Below are 16,694 nucleotides of genomic sequence, written 5' to 3' on the forward strand. Positions count from 1 at the left end.
CTCGGATCTCGTACTCCGTGTCCGGGTCCAGATGCCACAGCTTGTAGTTGGGAGAGTTGACGGCGTGAGTCTCGATCCAGCTGCCGGATGTCATACGGTACTCGACCTGAAGGGGCAGCAGAGATCAAGTATTTCCCTGTTATGGCTGCTTAGTATTAATTAGAACTTGAGTGTTGATGTTGGGTTTCCTTGAGGAAACTAAAACGAAAAGAGCGGCACTAATCTTTTATGCTGAGGCTTAATAAACACATTACATTTTTAGTTTTAAAACAACATTTTAAAACTAAACGATCTCAGTCCTAACTTGCCATTTAGCTACATGTCAGAAAGAGAGGATTTATCTTCTGGGACTGATGATGAGGTGGAACCGTTACTTATAAATTATGAAATCATAAAACAATTTTAGATTTGTTTATTTCCCTGCTCTCCACAAACCATACGACTCAGTGAGAGAATCAAATGAACTTGGGGACGGTCACATCCTTTGGGATTTATATTGTATTTTCTTTACAGGGTTAAATGGGTGTTGTTACATACAGGTCTATTGTTTAAAAAACTCTCATAGAGGAACAAACCTCTTTCAGGATAATAGGTCCGTCTCCAAATATGGAGTTGGCGTTGAGTTGAATCAGGAGGTAGGTCGGGCCGACGCCCAGCAGCTGGGGGGGGGCGATGGGGTGCGGAGGCTCTGGGGAGAGAAAACAATGAACGGGGTCGTGAATGGTGGTTTTCAAAAAGAGATGAATGAACGACAATGAAACGAGGTCACACGATAACAGAGGAGAGCTGAGGCGACAAGAAGCAAGACGCCTCGTCAGTGTCACGGATAGGTAGAGTCAGATCTCAAACAAATATCTGAAACACACACATAAATAATGGCCTCTATCCTGAATGATTGATTTGGTTTATTTGGTGGTTGATGAGGAAGAGGAGGCACCGATGAGAAGCTGTGATGAGTTTGAGAATTAATGATTTGAAAGAAGGAGAAGGAGAAGAAGAGTGATTACAGGCTCAGGAGTGATGGATTCTAAAAACTGTTTCTGTTGAAACTATAATTAATGATCACGAGCAGGAGATGCCCCCCCCCCGTCCTCCCCTGGATTGGTCCAATAAATCCTCTCATAGGTTTTCCTCATTTATTGTTATTACACACAGGATCCTGATAATGAAGTCCGTCGGTGCACAGGCGGAGAGGAGGACAAATGCTGAGTTAACCTCTCGTGCACCCCCCCCCCCCACGCACAAACCTAAAATTGGCCCTTCACAGTGCTTTTTTTTTTATAGGTGGGGGGGTGGATTTTCTTATCATCCTTTACCTGCTGCAGCCTTATCGTGTATCTCGTGGCATTCAATTCAGACTCTTGTGTTGAGAGAGAGAGACGTGAACATGTCAGTGTGGTCCGACCCAGGCAGACGGCCCTCCTGACTTTTATGTTAAAGTGACTGGTGTGCTCATTCAGACATGAGATTAACATTGCACTTCAGTAATGAGGTGCCTGTCTGAGCGGGGGGGGGGGGGGGGGGGCTGTGAAGAGTAATTGCTCGATAACTGCAATATAAATACGTCTGGGTTCTTCCTGCACTCTTCTGCTCGGTAAAAACAGTTTAACCATTTGTTTTTCTCTCCAACTTGTGTAGAAAACCCACACAGTGACAGAAATCACCTGGGATTTGAACCGGCACCACTTTGCTGTGAGTGCTTTCCACTTTACCACCGTACCAACCTGAACATGTGTTGTGAAAACTCTCTATGACAAAAATACTGTGTGTGTGTGTTTGTACTTGAGTGTATCAGAGCAAACTGTCACACGCCTGTGATTGACAAGTCCAACAAGTGCAACACACTGACACACACAACCTTAAGACACGTTGCATCAAAGGTTGACATACTTTACACACATGCAGATCAACACAGGCATTAATCTCACACACACAAACACACACACACACACACACTTTGATTTGTCTCACATACAGTAAATTATCCTGATTTAATCTTTCAGGCACAAACACACTGCTGTGCAATCTTTTTTTTGCAAACCAGCATCTATCATATCATATCAAAGTGATCGTTATCCAAATTGTGTGTGTGTGTGTGTGTGTGTGTGTGTGTGTGTGTGTGTGTGTGTGTCTGTGTTACTGTGCAATTGGTTCCATTAATAGTTATATTTTGCATTGCTGTTGTCTCTTTTTCTCTGGATGCGAGTGTTTGTGTTTACTTTTAGTGTGTGTGTGTGTGTGTGTGTGTGGCTGTCAGAATGGTGCAGACAGGGAAGTGTTTTTATAGCAAAAGATGAAACACTAGGTTGACAGCACCTGCAACACAACGCAAGCACACACACAGACACACACACACACAGTCAAATTCTCATAATGAATGTTGAAGTGACTTCAGAAAAACCAACAACGTCAACACTATGTCAGCTCCAGACGCCATCAAATACACAAAGTAAACAACTTGATGATTAATAAACAAATAAAGAAATAAAACTCACTAAGATTTATTCAAACCAACAAAACAGTGGGTTCGCCCTACACGCTATGTGTGTTAACCTGAATACATGTTTGTGTTCTACTTTAAAAAAATCTATTGAATATCTAAAAGATGAATAATAGACATAAGAATGAAACAGTAAAGAATTAAAGTGGGTCATTATGTGACTCCAGAGATTGAGCTGGAACCGGCTCGTGCTTTTCATTTCTCTTTCTTTTATTATTCTCATCACTTGTCATTTGAGCGGTTGACCTAAAAAACAAAAAAACATAACAAATCATCAATGGTGTTGTTTTTTGAGATGGGTTTGTTGTCAGCATCTTTTTTATTATTAATCACGTGTGAACCCTCTCATCATTTGTCACTTTTTAGGTCAAATCTAAATGATAATAACAAAACAAATCAACATCGGGAAAACGTCAAAAAGTGTGCGAATCGTTTCTGACCTCACTCGTCTCCTTGATTCATTTGTTTTCACTTTCTTCAATGGTATTAACATTAATAACAAAATATGACTCCTGAGGCCTTGGTGGATGATTTAAGATGAAGTGAATAAACGCGAAAAAAGAAAAGAAAGACGACAAATATATTTCATCGCTGCCCACTAGGCATGTTCTGCTTTTGTTGTCCATCGTCAGCAACCTTGTCAATAAAGTTTAGCTTTCCCAGAGTGCTGCTGACATCACTGTGGTTCTCACTGGAGGACGTCTGACCTCCAGGACCAGAGGAGGCCGTGTATGAGTAAGTGTGTGTGTGTGTGTGTGTGTGTGTGTGTGTGTGTGTGTGTGTGTGTTTCAGTCGGATCGACAGCCACCAGTGGTCGCGGGTTTCCTGTAGTTCCATAAGGCCTCGAGCTCCACCTGTCACCATCACTTAGAGTGAGAGGAAGTGTGTGTGTTTGTGCGTTTGTGTGTGTGATAGGTTAAAAGGAAGAAAATGACATTTTTAGAAGTCGACCATTACCGGTTTAAGACAGTTGTCTAAATTCAAGTCAGTTGTTTGTCCGCTTAAGTTAATGCGTGTGTGTTTGTGTGCATGCATGTGTGTGACAGAAATGCTGCCGAGCTTTTTAGGCCATGAGTTGTGTGTAATGCAAGCTGGCATGGTGATGTATTGGGTATCGGTGTGTGTGTGTGTGTTTGTGTGTGTGCCTGTGCCCGTGTGTGTTTGTGCCTGTGTGTGTTTGTGCCTGTGTGTGTTTGTGCCAGTGCAAGATACGAGCTGGCGTGATGATGCGCTGTGTCACCGTAGGAACCAGAGGGCATAGCTTTATTAGAGCTCGGCTTTGACCAAATCACCAATGACACACACACAGACACACACACACACACTTGCACACAAGCTGACATAAACACGCATGCATATACAGACACACATTCAAATGCAGTTATGTTCACATACATATTCTTACATATACACATATTTACATACATACATATACACACACAAACACACACATACATACTGTAGACACACATACAAATACACACATACATATTTACATACACATACATACCAATAGAATGTCATTTTACTGATAAGTGTGTTTTTTGTCACATATTTGCTTCCTGGGGGGGGAAACAATATCTTCAAGTGTGATCTGGGATTCCCATGTCCCCCCCGCTCCTGCTCCCATGATGCACCTCTCTGTCTAGAAAACTGTGCTTCTCCTCTGTGATCTCGACAGCCCCCCCGGACACGGAGCGAGAAGCTATTCGCACCATCTCTGTCATCTGCATGTCATAAATATCAATGGAGCGGGCCTGTGTGTACCTGCACCGAGGCAATCTGCCGGCCCCCAGCGGACCAACCACTTCCCAGGCTTATCAATGGAGCGGGCCTGTGTGTACCTGCACCGAGGCAATCTGCCGGCCCCCAGCGGACCAACCACTTCCCAGGCTTTGAAGATGAAACCCTGGTTTTCTGTCCTCCTGCCAAACATCTCCTAACGTACAAAAGTCGAATTCTGGCAGCTCTTCTGCAATTCCTTCTCCCTCTTTTTCTTGTTCTCCAGAATCCTACCAGATTCCTCCAGTATCATCCCATCCGTGATCTCCTCCCCCCCCCCCTCATGTTATAGATCAATATTTAAATATTCAGATTAAAAAATCATTAGCAATGCAGTTTAACTCTGTCCACATCCACGGCCGTCAACGTCCTGCAGGAAGCTGAGAATCTCCGACTCGCGCACTTTTCAAGAAGCGAAAATAAACACATTCCCTGTTTCTTTGATTTCTCTCTGGCTCTCATCTCCCATCTGATATTGCTAATAAATAAACATGAGGCTCCTCTCCCTCCGCAGTTACACATGCAGTGCTCGTTCTCCTCCTTTATTGTGATATCTCTCTAACAGCCAGGCTCCGGATCAATATTCATAATCACCAATATCCCTCCGAGCTCCAAAAGCATATTTTTCACAGATTGCGAAAGTGGCAGCTTTTCAACGCCCCGGCCATGAAACGCTGCCCTGCTCACTCCATGCATCTTATTGAACCTGAATCTATTTTCATATATGTAGATTGGTCCTATTCATGTTCATACACACATCTCCTGCTGTGCAGATTCCCTCATCTCCATCATCTTCGCCTTCTCATATTTCCAAGAAAGAGCCTCACAATAAATAAACATTAGCCACTTATGTATTCTTACTAAATCAGCAAGGTCCTGCAGAGAGAGTGTATCTCTAGAACTCCTCCAGATCTTCACCTCTTCATTCCCAGTGTGGATTCGAACACTCGCCCCGGCTGTGTTGGCGTCCCGCTCGGACCCTTCACGCCTCCACCGGACAGTGATCAAGCTCCTGAATCTTAGCCACACCGGCTAATATTCATATTCATGCCTCCTGCTTTGATTTTGTCATTTCATTCTCCTCTGCCATCTCTTATGCAGAATAATAAACACGTCTCCGCTCAGCTGTTCACATATTCAGACACATTCCTGATTCTGATATGGATATTCTCGGGGATAATGAGCTGACTATTTACATTTAACTTTTTCTCACCATCTCCACTTCCTCTGTTTGCACCCCCCCCTCCTCCCTCCCTCCTTCCGTTCTGTCACTCCGGTATCATTCTTTCTGAATCTCTTTTTGCCTTTACCCCCTCTCTCTCTCTCTTTGCCCTCCCCCTCCCCCTCTCTCTGGGAGATGAATCGAATATGTAAGCTATTGGATGTGAATGAATAAAGCATCCCGTCTCAAACACACATTGGTGACACCTTATTAACCGCATGTCAGCTGCATATGACAGCTAGAGCACACACAGACACACACACACACACAAAAACACACACATTTTCCATTCACACACAACATGTGCACATTTTCACAACTGCAGCAGGCAAACACAGACACACACACACACAGTAAAAGACGCAAGGCTGGCGTGCAGACACTACACACACACACACACACACACCACTTCTCCTCATTAGCCCGACACAGTGAATGTGCATCTGATTGGAAAGATGTTTGACATTCTAAAAGTTGCAGTGCAAAGTTTGTCATTTTCACAAAATATATGTATAAAAAAACAAAACACAAATGTGGTCAACAAACAGGGTCATGATTTAAATAAACCCTCCAACAAATAGAAACTGTCCAATGTTTGGCTGAGCCACTGTCGAGGTTTCTCACAAAAACAACAAGTGGTGTCACATTTTATTTGGACCCCGAAAAACAACAAAACGTCAACAAACAAAGTATCGTGAATAAAATCCTCACCTCTGACGATGAGCCCTGCGAAGTTGGACACCCCCGAGCCGCGCTCTGATTGGGTGACGCAGCGGTACAAGTCCTGGTCCTGACCGGTGACTTCCTTCAGGTGGAAGGAGGCGGCAAAGCGTCGGTGGTTGATGTTCTTGGTCAGAGCCACGGGAATATCTTCTCCGTTTCTCCTCTGAATCACAGACAAGACACAGACACACAGACAGATAGATCAGGTGCTGCAGGGGTCGTGAATGGTTAACTGCCTTGCTCAAGGTCACAAGGCAGCACTGGACAACTCACTCACTCACTCACACACACACACACCCCCCTGTCTGCCTAACTGACAGCAGGTTTGAAGGTCATGACTACAATAGAGCCATAATGAAATCAGGAGCTATTAAAGTCTTAATCATGTTAGCTGGTAGGATGTATGGCCTGGAGACGTGTGTGTGTGTGTGTGTGTGTGTGTGTTCGTGTGTGTGTGTGTGTGTGTGTGTCTGAGAGAGATGAACACTGTGAGAAGAGCAGATATCTAAAAAAACACGAATCTCAAATAAAACCAAACCTTCATCGGAACTGCGAAAATATTGTGTACAAACTCTTTCAACACACACTTCTATAGGTAAAGAAAGTGTGCATGTGTTTGTGTGTAGCTTTACCTGCAGCCAGAGTTTGTTGTTGGACGTTTCTCTTCCCGTGGCGATACACTGGAACGTGGCGTTCTGTCCAGCGTTCACCTCCACGTCCCCGAGACGCAGGAAATGAGGAGATTTATCTGCAGAGGGGGGAAATGGTCAAGCAGGGATATTAGAATGAAATCAAAGCAAAGGTTGTATTATTCCGTGTTTCAAAATGTTTTTCAGTTTCATTTCATTGAGTCGGCTAAATGGAAATGAGGCGACGGGGCCACAGGGAGCTATAGATACAAACAGGTCGGCTTATCACGGACACACGTACACATTTACAGGCCTCTTTATGTCCCTGAGGAGTGTGTTCATTATTACTGCGATTAGATTTTACCGGAGTCAGATGAAACGCTGCGTTGCCACTGGGAGGAAACATCAATGTCACATCCAGTGTGTATAATTCACATAGCCTCCAGTTCTTAAACACTACGCTAAAATATGAGATGAGGCTTTAAACCCCGAAGACGCAGCTCGGCTATGACATTTTTATTCCGGGGAGGTGATTGCAATCATACATAGCAGCTCCCCCGGTGAATGAAAAACACACACACCCATCCACACACACACACACAAGCTTGCACACATGCATTCATGCACACACAAACCTGTGTGTCCAGAAATGCAGCTGTGAGAATGAATGCTTCCACTGTGGAGACTAAGTACTAATTCCTTTTCAAATACGAGCTCCTTCCTATTAGGAGTGCTGCTCCTCTGACCTCAAAAGACTGAGGCGCTTCTTTTTTTATAATTACTCAGAATCTCGCTTTGCTTCACAGACAAAATTAATGTGCAGATATTTTTCTTTCAGAGGGAATATCGACGAGCTGTGACAGAGACGAGTGCAGCGGTGATACCGGGACATCAGAAACTGTACCGAGACAGTTTATCTCTCCGACTTATAATCGATAGAATCTATTAAGAAACAAAAATTGTCGTGAAAGATTTCGGTGCCGCCGCGAGACAGATGACCAAAAGGAGTTGTAATTGCTTCCTTTCAAAAAAACATATAGGGACCCTCCAGGAGCCGGCCCCCCTGGCTTTGAATTAACACACGAGTCTGTTAACAGATACAGTTCATCGTCACAACTCTTTTATTGTGTGTGTGTGTGTGTGGGGGGGGGGGGGGGGGGGGGGGGGGGGTAGCAGGGAAACACTCAAGCAAAGGAGAGAAGGAGACTCGACACAGAGTGAGAATTTAAAATGGATCGCAGCCCTCATCTCTTTCCTGTCAGCATCAGACAAGACAGCTACTGTTCGCTTCTCTGTGTGTGTGTGTGTGTGTGTGTGTGTGTGTGTGTGTGTGTGTGTGTGTGTGTGTGTGTGTGTGTGTCTAAGAGAGAGGAGAGAAAGTGCTGAGTGGTCAAAATCTTCTCCCTCCATGATTGCCCTAATACTGTCTCATTTCCCGCTTCACTCTCTCCTGTTCCCTCTTTCTCTCCCTCTCACAATCTCTTGCTCTCCTCTTCTCTTTTTTTTTATTCTATTCCTCTCATTTCTATCTCCACGTCTTGCCTTCGCATCCCCTCCTCTCCACGGTGTCACCTTCCCACTTATCTACCCATTCGGCTGCAACAGAAAACCATCCCAGGTACAGTCTAATTAGTGGCCAAAGCCATCAGCGTCTACTCAGCGAGCTAGGACTAATTGCTGGCATGCTAATGACTCACCGCACGGGTAGCTGAGCACCTGGATGTCATCGATGGCGATGAAGCCGGCTTTGCTGTCCGACACCTCGGCTTCAAATATGACCTGTGGAAAGAGAGGGTATCTGTGTTTATGTGTATTTACAAAACACATCTTTGCAAAGAGCTGAAAGAAGGAAATCACCCGTCAGAGCAGTGGGAGAATTCAAAGTGTACGAAAAACAACCAAATACAACAAAAGCTAAAAATGTCTGCAACTGAAATGACATAACCGACAAAGGCCCTGCTTGCAAATCACAAACCAAAATCATAAACTGTGCCTGGTGATGGATCCACTCTGAATCATCACAGAACACCAGCATGGTGTTCTGTGATGATTCAGAGTGGATCCATCAAACTGGATAAATACAAAGCTGCCGTCCTGACTGCAGCTGGATTTACAAAATCAGGGCCAACAAATCAGGAAAAAGGATAAATGAGGTACTTTCTGCTGGATCACAGTAATCTCCTTTGGTACACACAAAATGGCTGCCAAAGAAATGATAATAAGTAGTGAAAGCCAATGTGGTGAGGTGGAGAGTAAAAATGTGAGAGCCCCTATATTTGTTTTTCATTATCCTCCCATTCTGTCTTTTTCGGCTTTGTTGTATCTGTACGCGACTTGTTTTGCTAAATCTGCTTCTTCAGTGGCAAAAATAACACGTACACACAAATTTCTATACTTTTATTTGTAACAATGGTTGTTTGAAATATCTCCACAACTACAATGATCCCCAGAACGTACTTTGTTCTGCTGCACAATGGAGGATTTTCGACTTTGACCCATTGTTTAAAAACGTGGGAGACCAAATACACAAAGATTTAATGGATTTCTAATCTTCAGCGCCCACACACCTGTATGAAGAAGATTCTCCTCATCCTCATCCATCTCAACCAACTCACCCCCCCCCCCCCCCCCCCCCAGCTCCTCCTCGTCCATGTGTTCGCCCTCCTACTCCCTCTGCTCATCGTCCTCCCCTTTTATAAACATTTCTCAGCCCCTTAATTTCTCTCTTTTTCCATCTCCTCTGTTTTCCAAGAGTGTTTACTCAGAGTGGAGCACTGAAATGAGGAGGGGGAGGAGGAGGAGGAGGAGGGAGCGGGGGTCGCTCTCAGAAGAGTGACAGAGGGAGAGAGAGAGAGCGAGGGGGTGAGCCGTTGTTGTCATTCATCACCTGTAAAAGGAAATCTGCCGTGAACTGTTTACCCATAGCTTATCACCCCCCTGCTTGTCACACACTCCCCCACCCCCACCCCCCCTCACTGCCTCCCTCCTCCACCAATCCATCTTGTCTCTCGCTCCCATCATCTTTCACCCATCGCTCAGCGCGGAGCACGGCAGAAAGTCATCAGTTGACTTTTAATACCTTCGTCTCTGTCTGTGTGAGGACCGGCTCGCTCGCCCGTCTCTCCCTCGCCCGCTCACTCGCCCGTCTCTCCCTCCACACGCTGCCTATCATCGCTTGTCATTATGCACACGTTTGTTTTGGAAGACGCCACGAAAAATCCAACGTCTCCTTCGAGTTTAAAACTTTCTCTTCTTTCTAGATCTACTTCAGTATAAATAAGCCGGGGCCGTGATCAGGTCAGGTCTCATGTCATCACTGTGCGGTTTCGAACCTTTCTCAGGAGCGTGTCTGAGAGATAATGGTTACACGTTATAAATTGGTGCGGTCCGATTATAATTCATTTGAAGTGAGATGAGGGTTACTGATAGCTTGTGTTGGCAACGCGGCTGTGAAACGCTGAAGGCTGAGCTCTGACACATCATCACTCCAGAGTCGGGCTGGGTAACGCCGAGCATCCTCTTATCAAACAATCACATATATCATTTTTTGATGTATGCAAGTACGGGCACTGAATCAAAAATGCTTAAACCTGCAGGGAGGGGCCTGTTATAGTCTGAATCCTCAGATATGGCAGCTGGGGCGAGGCGCCACCTGTCTCCACACACGCACTTGTGTTTACTTGAGGAAATATATGTTAAACCGGGGGGGATGAAAAACAGCAGTGGGATTTTGAACAGAGATGTAAATGAAAGACAACCTTGGCAGAAACTCACTGGAAATAAAAGTAGAATGTTGTGTATGAAATGTCCAAAAACTTTAATACCAGTGCGTAGTTATTTAAAGTCCAAAACAGTCGGGTATCAGCAAACAAGTATCGTAAGTATCTGATACCACGTTTTTAAAATGACTAATTTCTTTAACCGTAAATAACTTAATATTCTAAAGCTAATAAATTACTGATTAACAGACTAATCACAGCAGTTCTTGATACAGAAGGAATTTAAATCTGAGTTGGGTTAACTCGTGATTGTTGAGGAATCCTCATTCGCCTCATGTGATCAAATAAAAGAGATAAAGACAAAAAAGTAATAACAAGGTCTACTTAAACAGAGCCATGTGTGTGTGTGTGTCTGTGTGTGTATCTGTGTGTGTGTGTGTGTGTGTGTCTGTGTGTGTGTGCCCGCGCGTCTACACATGTCTGCATGTGGCGAGTCTTCCCTGTGGTGGAACCAGTCTCATTACGACTCAAGCCAAAGTGCTAACACAGAAACATGTTCCAACGTGATAGGAAATAGCTTCATAACCACAGATCTAATAACCTGTTTCATAGCCTGAAAAACCTACATGAGCCTCAGCAAACCCAGATGATTATGTTCAATTAAAACATGTTGACACACGAGTTTCAGGACGGTGATCTGCTCCCGTAGTCACCAGGGTGGGGGGGAGGGGGGAGGGGGGGCACCAGATGGGCCATTTGGAGGATACTTTCTCACTTTGCCTTACAGTAATATTATATGGTCCCCAGGCTGTGTGTGTTAACATAATCAGTGTGTGTGTGTGTGTGTGTGTGTGTGTAGGCCTGCGAGAACAAGCCACCCGACAATGTGCACACATTTGTCAACACCAGCCAACACACACACAGACGCACACAAAAGAGAGACAGATCAGGTTGACTGACATTAATTAAGAATGAAGAAGAGACAGACAATAATCAAATTAATTGCAACTGTCCTGCGATACGTGTTACCTCTGAGAAGCTTATATTTTTTGTGTTTATTATTATTAAAAACACGTAAAACTACACACACAGACACACAAATACACACAAACAGTTTTCCCCCAGTGTCTTTTCTAGCCTCGTCGTCACCTCCTGTGCCGCAGTCAACACAAATAAATCAGCTGCCTGCCTCACAGCAAGTGTACGAGTTTGCATGTGTGTGTGTGTGTGTGTGTGGGTTTTGTCTGAGTGTAGTCACATGAACACAACTGGAAATAAAGCAGCACATGCATGACAAAGGAATCATGCATTAACACAACATGACACGACCGTTGGTTGTAATTTGAGGGAGTTACCTGATATTCATTTGGCCAAAAGGTGGAGACAGCCAGTTCAGCCCTCAGCCAGTCTTTACCTGGACGACAACATCAGAGTCAAGGGAATGAAAATCACAACGTGTCAGAATATGAATGGATGAGGTTTAATGTGAGATGGTCTTTACCGGTGTAGGACGTCACGTTCCATATGGGGTTGGCCAAAGGACCCTTGTTCACCTAGAGGGAGAGACACACAAGAGAAAGATTACATATTTCACACACTAATGGAAATCTATATAACTAAAGTCCAACCAATTTATTGTTTTTCCTATAAAACATGTTCAAAATTCAATATGTGATATATTAAATCTCTACAAGTCAGTTTCTTGCTTGTCCCTCCAAACAGGATGGTCAAAGGTCAGTAAGGATCCTCTGGGTGAACCACACAATATCTCTCTCAAGGACACTTCAGCAGAGAAGATGTTTGCAGAAAATAATCTGCAGTGTGAACTGAATTTATCATATTTATAGGCAGCCGGAGCCAGTAAATGGTAAAACCAATATAAACTGCAATCTCCTGTTAACCTTTACAAGAAAATGTGCTGTTTTTCCAGGGGGAGATGACAGACGAGGAGTTTGATCGTTTCTAATTTGTCGAATCTGATTCATTTTGTCCTTAAAATAAAATAATCTTGACGTCAATCAAAACATTTCATCTAAACATTGTGATTTAAACATGGCCAAAGATGTAAAGGGGCATGTATGCTGTTTTTAAAAGTCGTAAATTAGTCTCGGTTAAGTCAAAGCAGTCAGTAACATTTAATAAAATACAGACCACAGTTAACTTTGACGAACAGAAAAAGCTTTATCTCCACATTTAAACTTCAGTGTGTCGCATGAAATCAAACCAGCCTCACATTAAGACAAACATACCACTCTATCTTTATCCTGGATTTTTTGTGGGTGGAAGTTTCGTACCTTCACCAGGACGTTCAGGGTGCCGGGGCTGGAGCCATCAGGGCTGCTGAGCAGATAGTTGAAGTCGATGCAGTGGGTGTCGTTCTCCTTCATGACCGGCAGCTGGAATCGGGCCTTTTCGCCGACATCGTACTGGGAGACGTCCACGTACATGAAGGAACCTGCACAGGGAGAAAAAGACAAGGTCAAAAGATTGAAAGAGACACCCACACAACATGAAGATCATTTCTTAGTTGTATAAAATTGTGATATTCCCCTCAGCTGATTTAGTGTTTGTTTAGGGCGCAGGTGTCGGGTATTAAATAATCCTGTAATTCAGAGTTAGTGATAACAAGTTAATCCCTTCAATCCTTTAAAAGCTGTTTGAGATATTTCTGTCACTTGTTGGTGAAAAGTTCAGATTCAAAATCCTCATATAGAAAAACATTTTATGAAACTCAAAGTGTCACAGGCACCACTTCCTAATTTTATTAAGTTTCAAGTCAGTGAATCTACTTTAAGGTAACAGAGAACATTATTTGAACTTAAAGTTGTGTGTTTGTGTTTTTGTTGAGATTATTTCTTTAGTGGGTTTTGTGGGTTTCTTCCACAGTTGTGCGATGCTTGTCACTTTTCAATTCACTGAACTTGCTGACAAATAAAAATCCTTGAATCTGAATTAGAAGTGGATCTGTCAAACAACCTGACATATGGATGGTATATACAGAGAAGCTATGATATATGGGGAAGTGGCTGGTGGACCCGTGGACAGGTTTACTACGGTCAGATGCTTATAACCATTAAAAAACATTTCTCATTTTTATCTGGTGCTGAATATTTAAAATATCGAACGTGCTGCTTCCGGCTTGTGGTCGAATAAGCTGCTGGTAATTAACTTGATAATAGTTTTAAAATTCAACTCGTCTGTTGTCGGTGTGTCTGCTCTCTGCACACGCCTGTCAGTGCTTGTCAAAGATTGTTTGTGAGAGGAGAACCACCACTCTGTAACTTCACGCTACACTGACAAGTGTCTCTGCAGCTCCAATAAATCCAGCGGAGTGAGACCTCGGAACGTTGTCGTGTCATGTCACAGACGGGGGGGGGGGGGCGCACACCCCTCACTGCATCGGATACATCCCTCGTTAACTCAGAAACCCAGGCATTTAAGGCTGTTCATATTTCTGCTAAGTTTGTTTTTAACTAGTTATTTGATCATATTAAATTGAGTGAAATGTCATGATTGACAGCTGAGGACTATCTCCTGATTGGTTGAATACAGCTGGACCTCCATACTCCTGTTCAATCGCCCTTAAACCCCAAATCAATCGTCAAGTCCTCCATCGTCACACACTATTGTTAAAACATTGTCAGTCCTGGGAATCGAACCTCTTGCCACCAGATTTCCGTGGAACCCCCAGTTCTCTGTTGTACCTTCCCACCCGGTTTGGCCTTCCCTCCTTAGCTCACGTTTTCTAACCGTGAGTTTTAATCTAATGGAAACAAAAAAGCTTTGATTCCACCCTTTTTATGTTTGCACGTTGTCTCTCTGCTTTCATTCCTTTTGGGCTTTCTGTAGAAGAATCAGTCCCCCCTCCCCCCCGACACATAAAACAAACCGTCGTTCCTATGACTGGGTCGTTTGTTTCTCCTTTATGATTGTGCGGCTGTTTCTTCACTCGTAGAAAACAAATAAACAGAGAAGAGAAAAATCCTCTTTTCATGTTCTTATGAAAACCTCGGCTTTTTTTTTTTTTTTTTTGCCGTCTCTCCTTTCACTTCTGTAAATAAACGGTGCGCTCTCGAAGGTAAATGTAAATGTGTGAGAGAAGAGAGGCAGATCAACAAAATTAATATTAGTGAAGCTTCATCAGAATCATGTATAATGATCAGCTTGCAGCCAAAAAAGGGCATGTTGAAACCAGTCCACCCAATTTGCACAGGCCCGTTAACTGCACTCGTTTCCCACAGTCTGCAACATATTATTATTACCTGCGAGGAGCACTGAAACATTATTAGTTGCATTTTCACAGAGGGGCCCCGAGGCCACGCTTCTCTGCTTTGCTTATTTTGTTCGCATTATGTTCCTCCCGTCTCTGCTGAACTCAAACATAAATCAGTTAGCTTTGTTATGCTAACAGGGTTCCCTCGTTTTCCAGTGCTATACCTTTAAACCTACAGTATGAGAGCAGGAAAAACGAAGCTCAGCATAATGCGTTATCGAAATCAGCCAGCCCCATCCAGATGTTCTAGTAATCAGCTCAAGAGCTCAACCAGATGTCGCTCCGGGGGGGAAATGGGATGAAATGTGATATTTTTCCTACCTGATGTTTAATCTCACATTAGCTCCTCACAGACTAGGAGAACGTCCACGCTGACACTGGATGGAGATCGTTCACATTATCTGAAATAATCTCTGTTTAGACTATCACTCGTGTGATCGTAACAAAAGTGACCAGTAGCCACGATAGTGTCTGTTAATCCCTCAGATTAGATTGTTGACTGTGGTGGTAGCTGTGAATGATGAGGGTTGATTGCATTAAGCTGAATGACAGGTACACAGAGGCAGGCAGGTGTTGTGTTGAGGTGAGGCCTACAGACAACTACACGCCTGTCACAGGGACAGGACGGGTTTTAGCGGTGTTAATACAAGTTCCCCCTGCCTGCTGAGGACAGTAAAAACTTTATGGATGCTTTGAGAGGCCCACCTACGTAGTCGGACTATGACATGGGGGTCATAGAGAGAAACACAGCTCTACAATAACGCAACAGTTCAATACTCTAAGTTTAGAAGTTGTTATGCAAAGGTTTGTTATGTAAATCCGTGGTGAGACGAATTAGACGATGTCTGGCTGCCACTGTCAAGATAATTAATGGAAAACACTGTTGTGATTTTTTCTGTTTGAACAATTGAGGTGGATAAATAGAGCCACTATCATACATTGATGGATTGACAGTATTTGACAAGTGATTAATTATGTGTCATTCCTCAAGCAAAACAGATGATGTCTCCAGCTTCTCAGATCAGAGAATTTACTGGATTGGCTGATAGTAAAAAAAACTAAACTGAACAAAATATAACGTAAATAAATAAAAACTAACATGGGCTGCAACTAGTGATTATTTTCCATTATTCACAAATCTGCTGATTTAGTTTTTTCAATTAACAGATTGTTTAGTTCATAAAATAACAAAAGAACAAACTTTGTTGCTAAATGTTTTATTAATGTTTCATTTGACTAAATGCCCACAAAATCAAAAAAAAATTAATTTGCAATACGACAAAGAAAAGCATGAAATTGTCTCATTTAGGAAGGAGGGGGCAGAATTTTTACCCCCATTGTTTCACTGTTTTCGCTTGAAAAGTGAAATAATCAAAAATAATACAACGAGTTAGAGAAACAGAAGAGATCAGTGCCCAATCACAAAAATGATAAATAAACGGAACATAATGGAGTCGAACAAAGAAGAACAGAACAGGACCAAATTAAATACAATTGAATAGAATTAATTGAAGAAAATAAAACAAGGTTAATATAATAAAACACAATGTCTGTGTGCCAATAAAAGAAACGCACCACTTCTGGGTAATTCTATTTTTCAAATTATAACATAAACAATATGCGCTTCACAATAGGCTGCAGAACAATGGTGATTATCAGTTATTGTTTAGCTAATCTACTGTGCTAAAACACTGTTCTCTGCAGCATAGAGCAGAACACAACAGGTTTTTAACTGGTGCACACACACACACACACACACACAGCCTTTCCGTATCAAACATGTATCCCAGTTATTGGTTTGGCACTTCTCCTCTGTCCTCCTCCTGTCGTTTCCACCACCCAACCC

General features: G+C 43.2%; 1 protein-coding gene across 3 annotated transcripts in view; it reads right to left on the bottom strand.

Annotated features, from left to right (window-relative positions):
* ptprk (protein tyrosine phosphatase receptor type K) overlaps nt 1–16,694 on the bottom strand; it is a 91,722-nt gene that overhangs the window by 29,762 nt on the left and 45,266 nt on the right. For all 3 annotated transcript variants that reach the window (XM_053445113.1, XM_053445112.1, XM_053445111.1), the window contains exons 3-10: nt 12,870–13,030; nt 12,077–12,128; nt 11,931–11,989; nt 8,554–8,635; nt 6,860–6,975; nt 6,216–6,390; nt 576–688; nt 1–106 (exon numbers count right to left, since the gene is read on the bottom strand). The exon at nt 1–106 is cut by the window's left edge and continues 75 nt beyond it. In XM_053445113.1, the coding sequence (XP_053301088.1) occupies nt 1–106; nt 576–688; nt 6,216–6,390; nt 6,860–6,975; nt 8,554–8,635; nt 11,931–11,989; nt 12,077–12,128; nt 12,870–13,030 (864 nt within the window). The remainder of the gene's footprint in view (nt 107–575; nt 689–6,215; nt 6,391–6,859; nt 6,976–8,553; nt 8,636–11,930; nt 11,990–12,076; nt 12,129–12,869; nt 13,031–16,694) is intronic.

This window comes from Pleuronectes platessa, chromosome 17 (genome assembly GCF_947347685.1).
Source record: "Pleuronectes platessa chromosome 17, fPlePla1.1, whole genome shotgun sequence".
Classification (NCBI taxonomy): Eukaryota; Metazoa; Chordata; class Actinopteri; order Pleuronectiformes; family Pleuronectidae; genus Pleuronectes; species Pleuronectes platessa.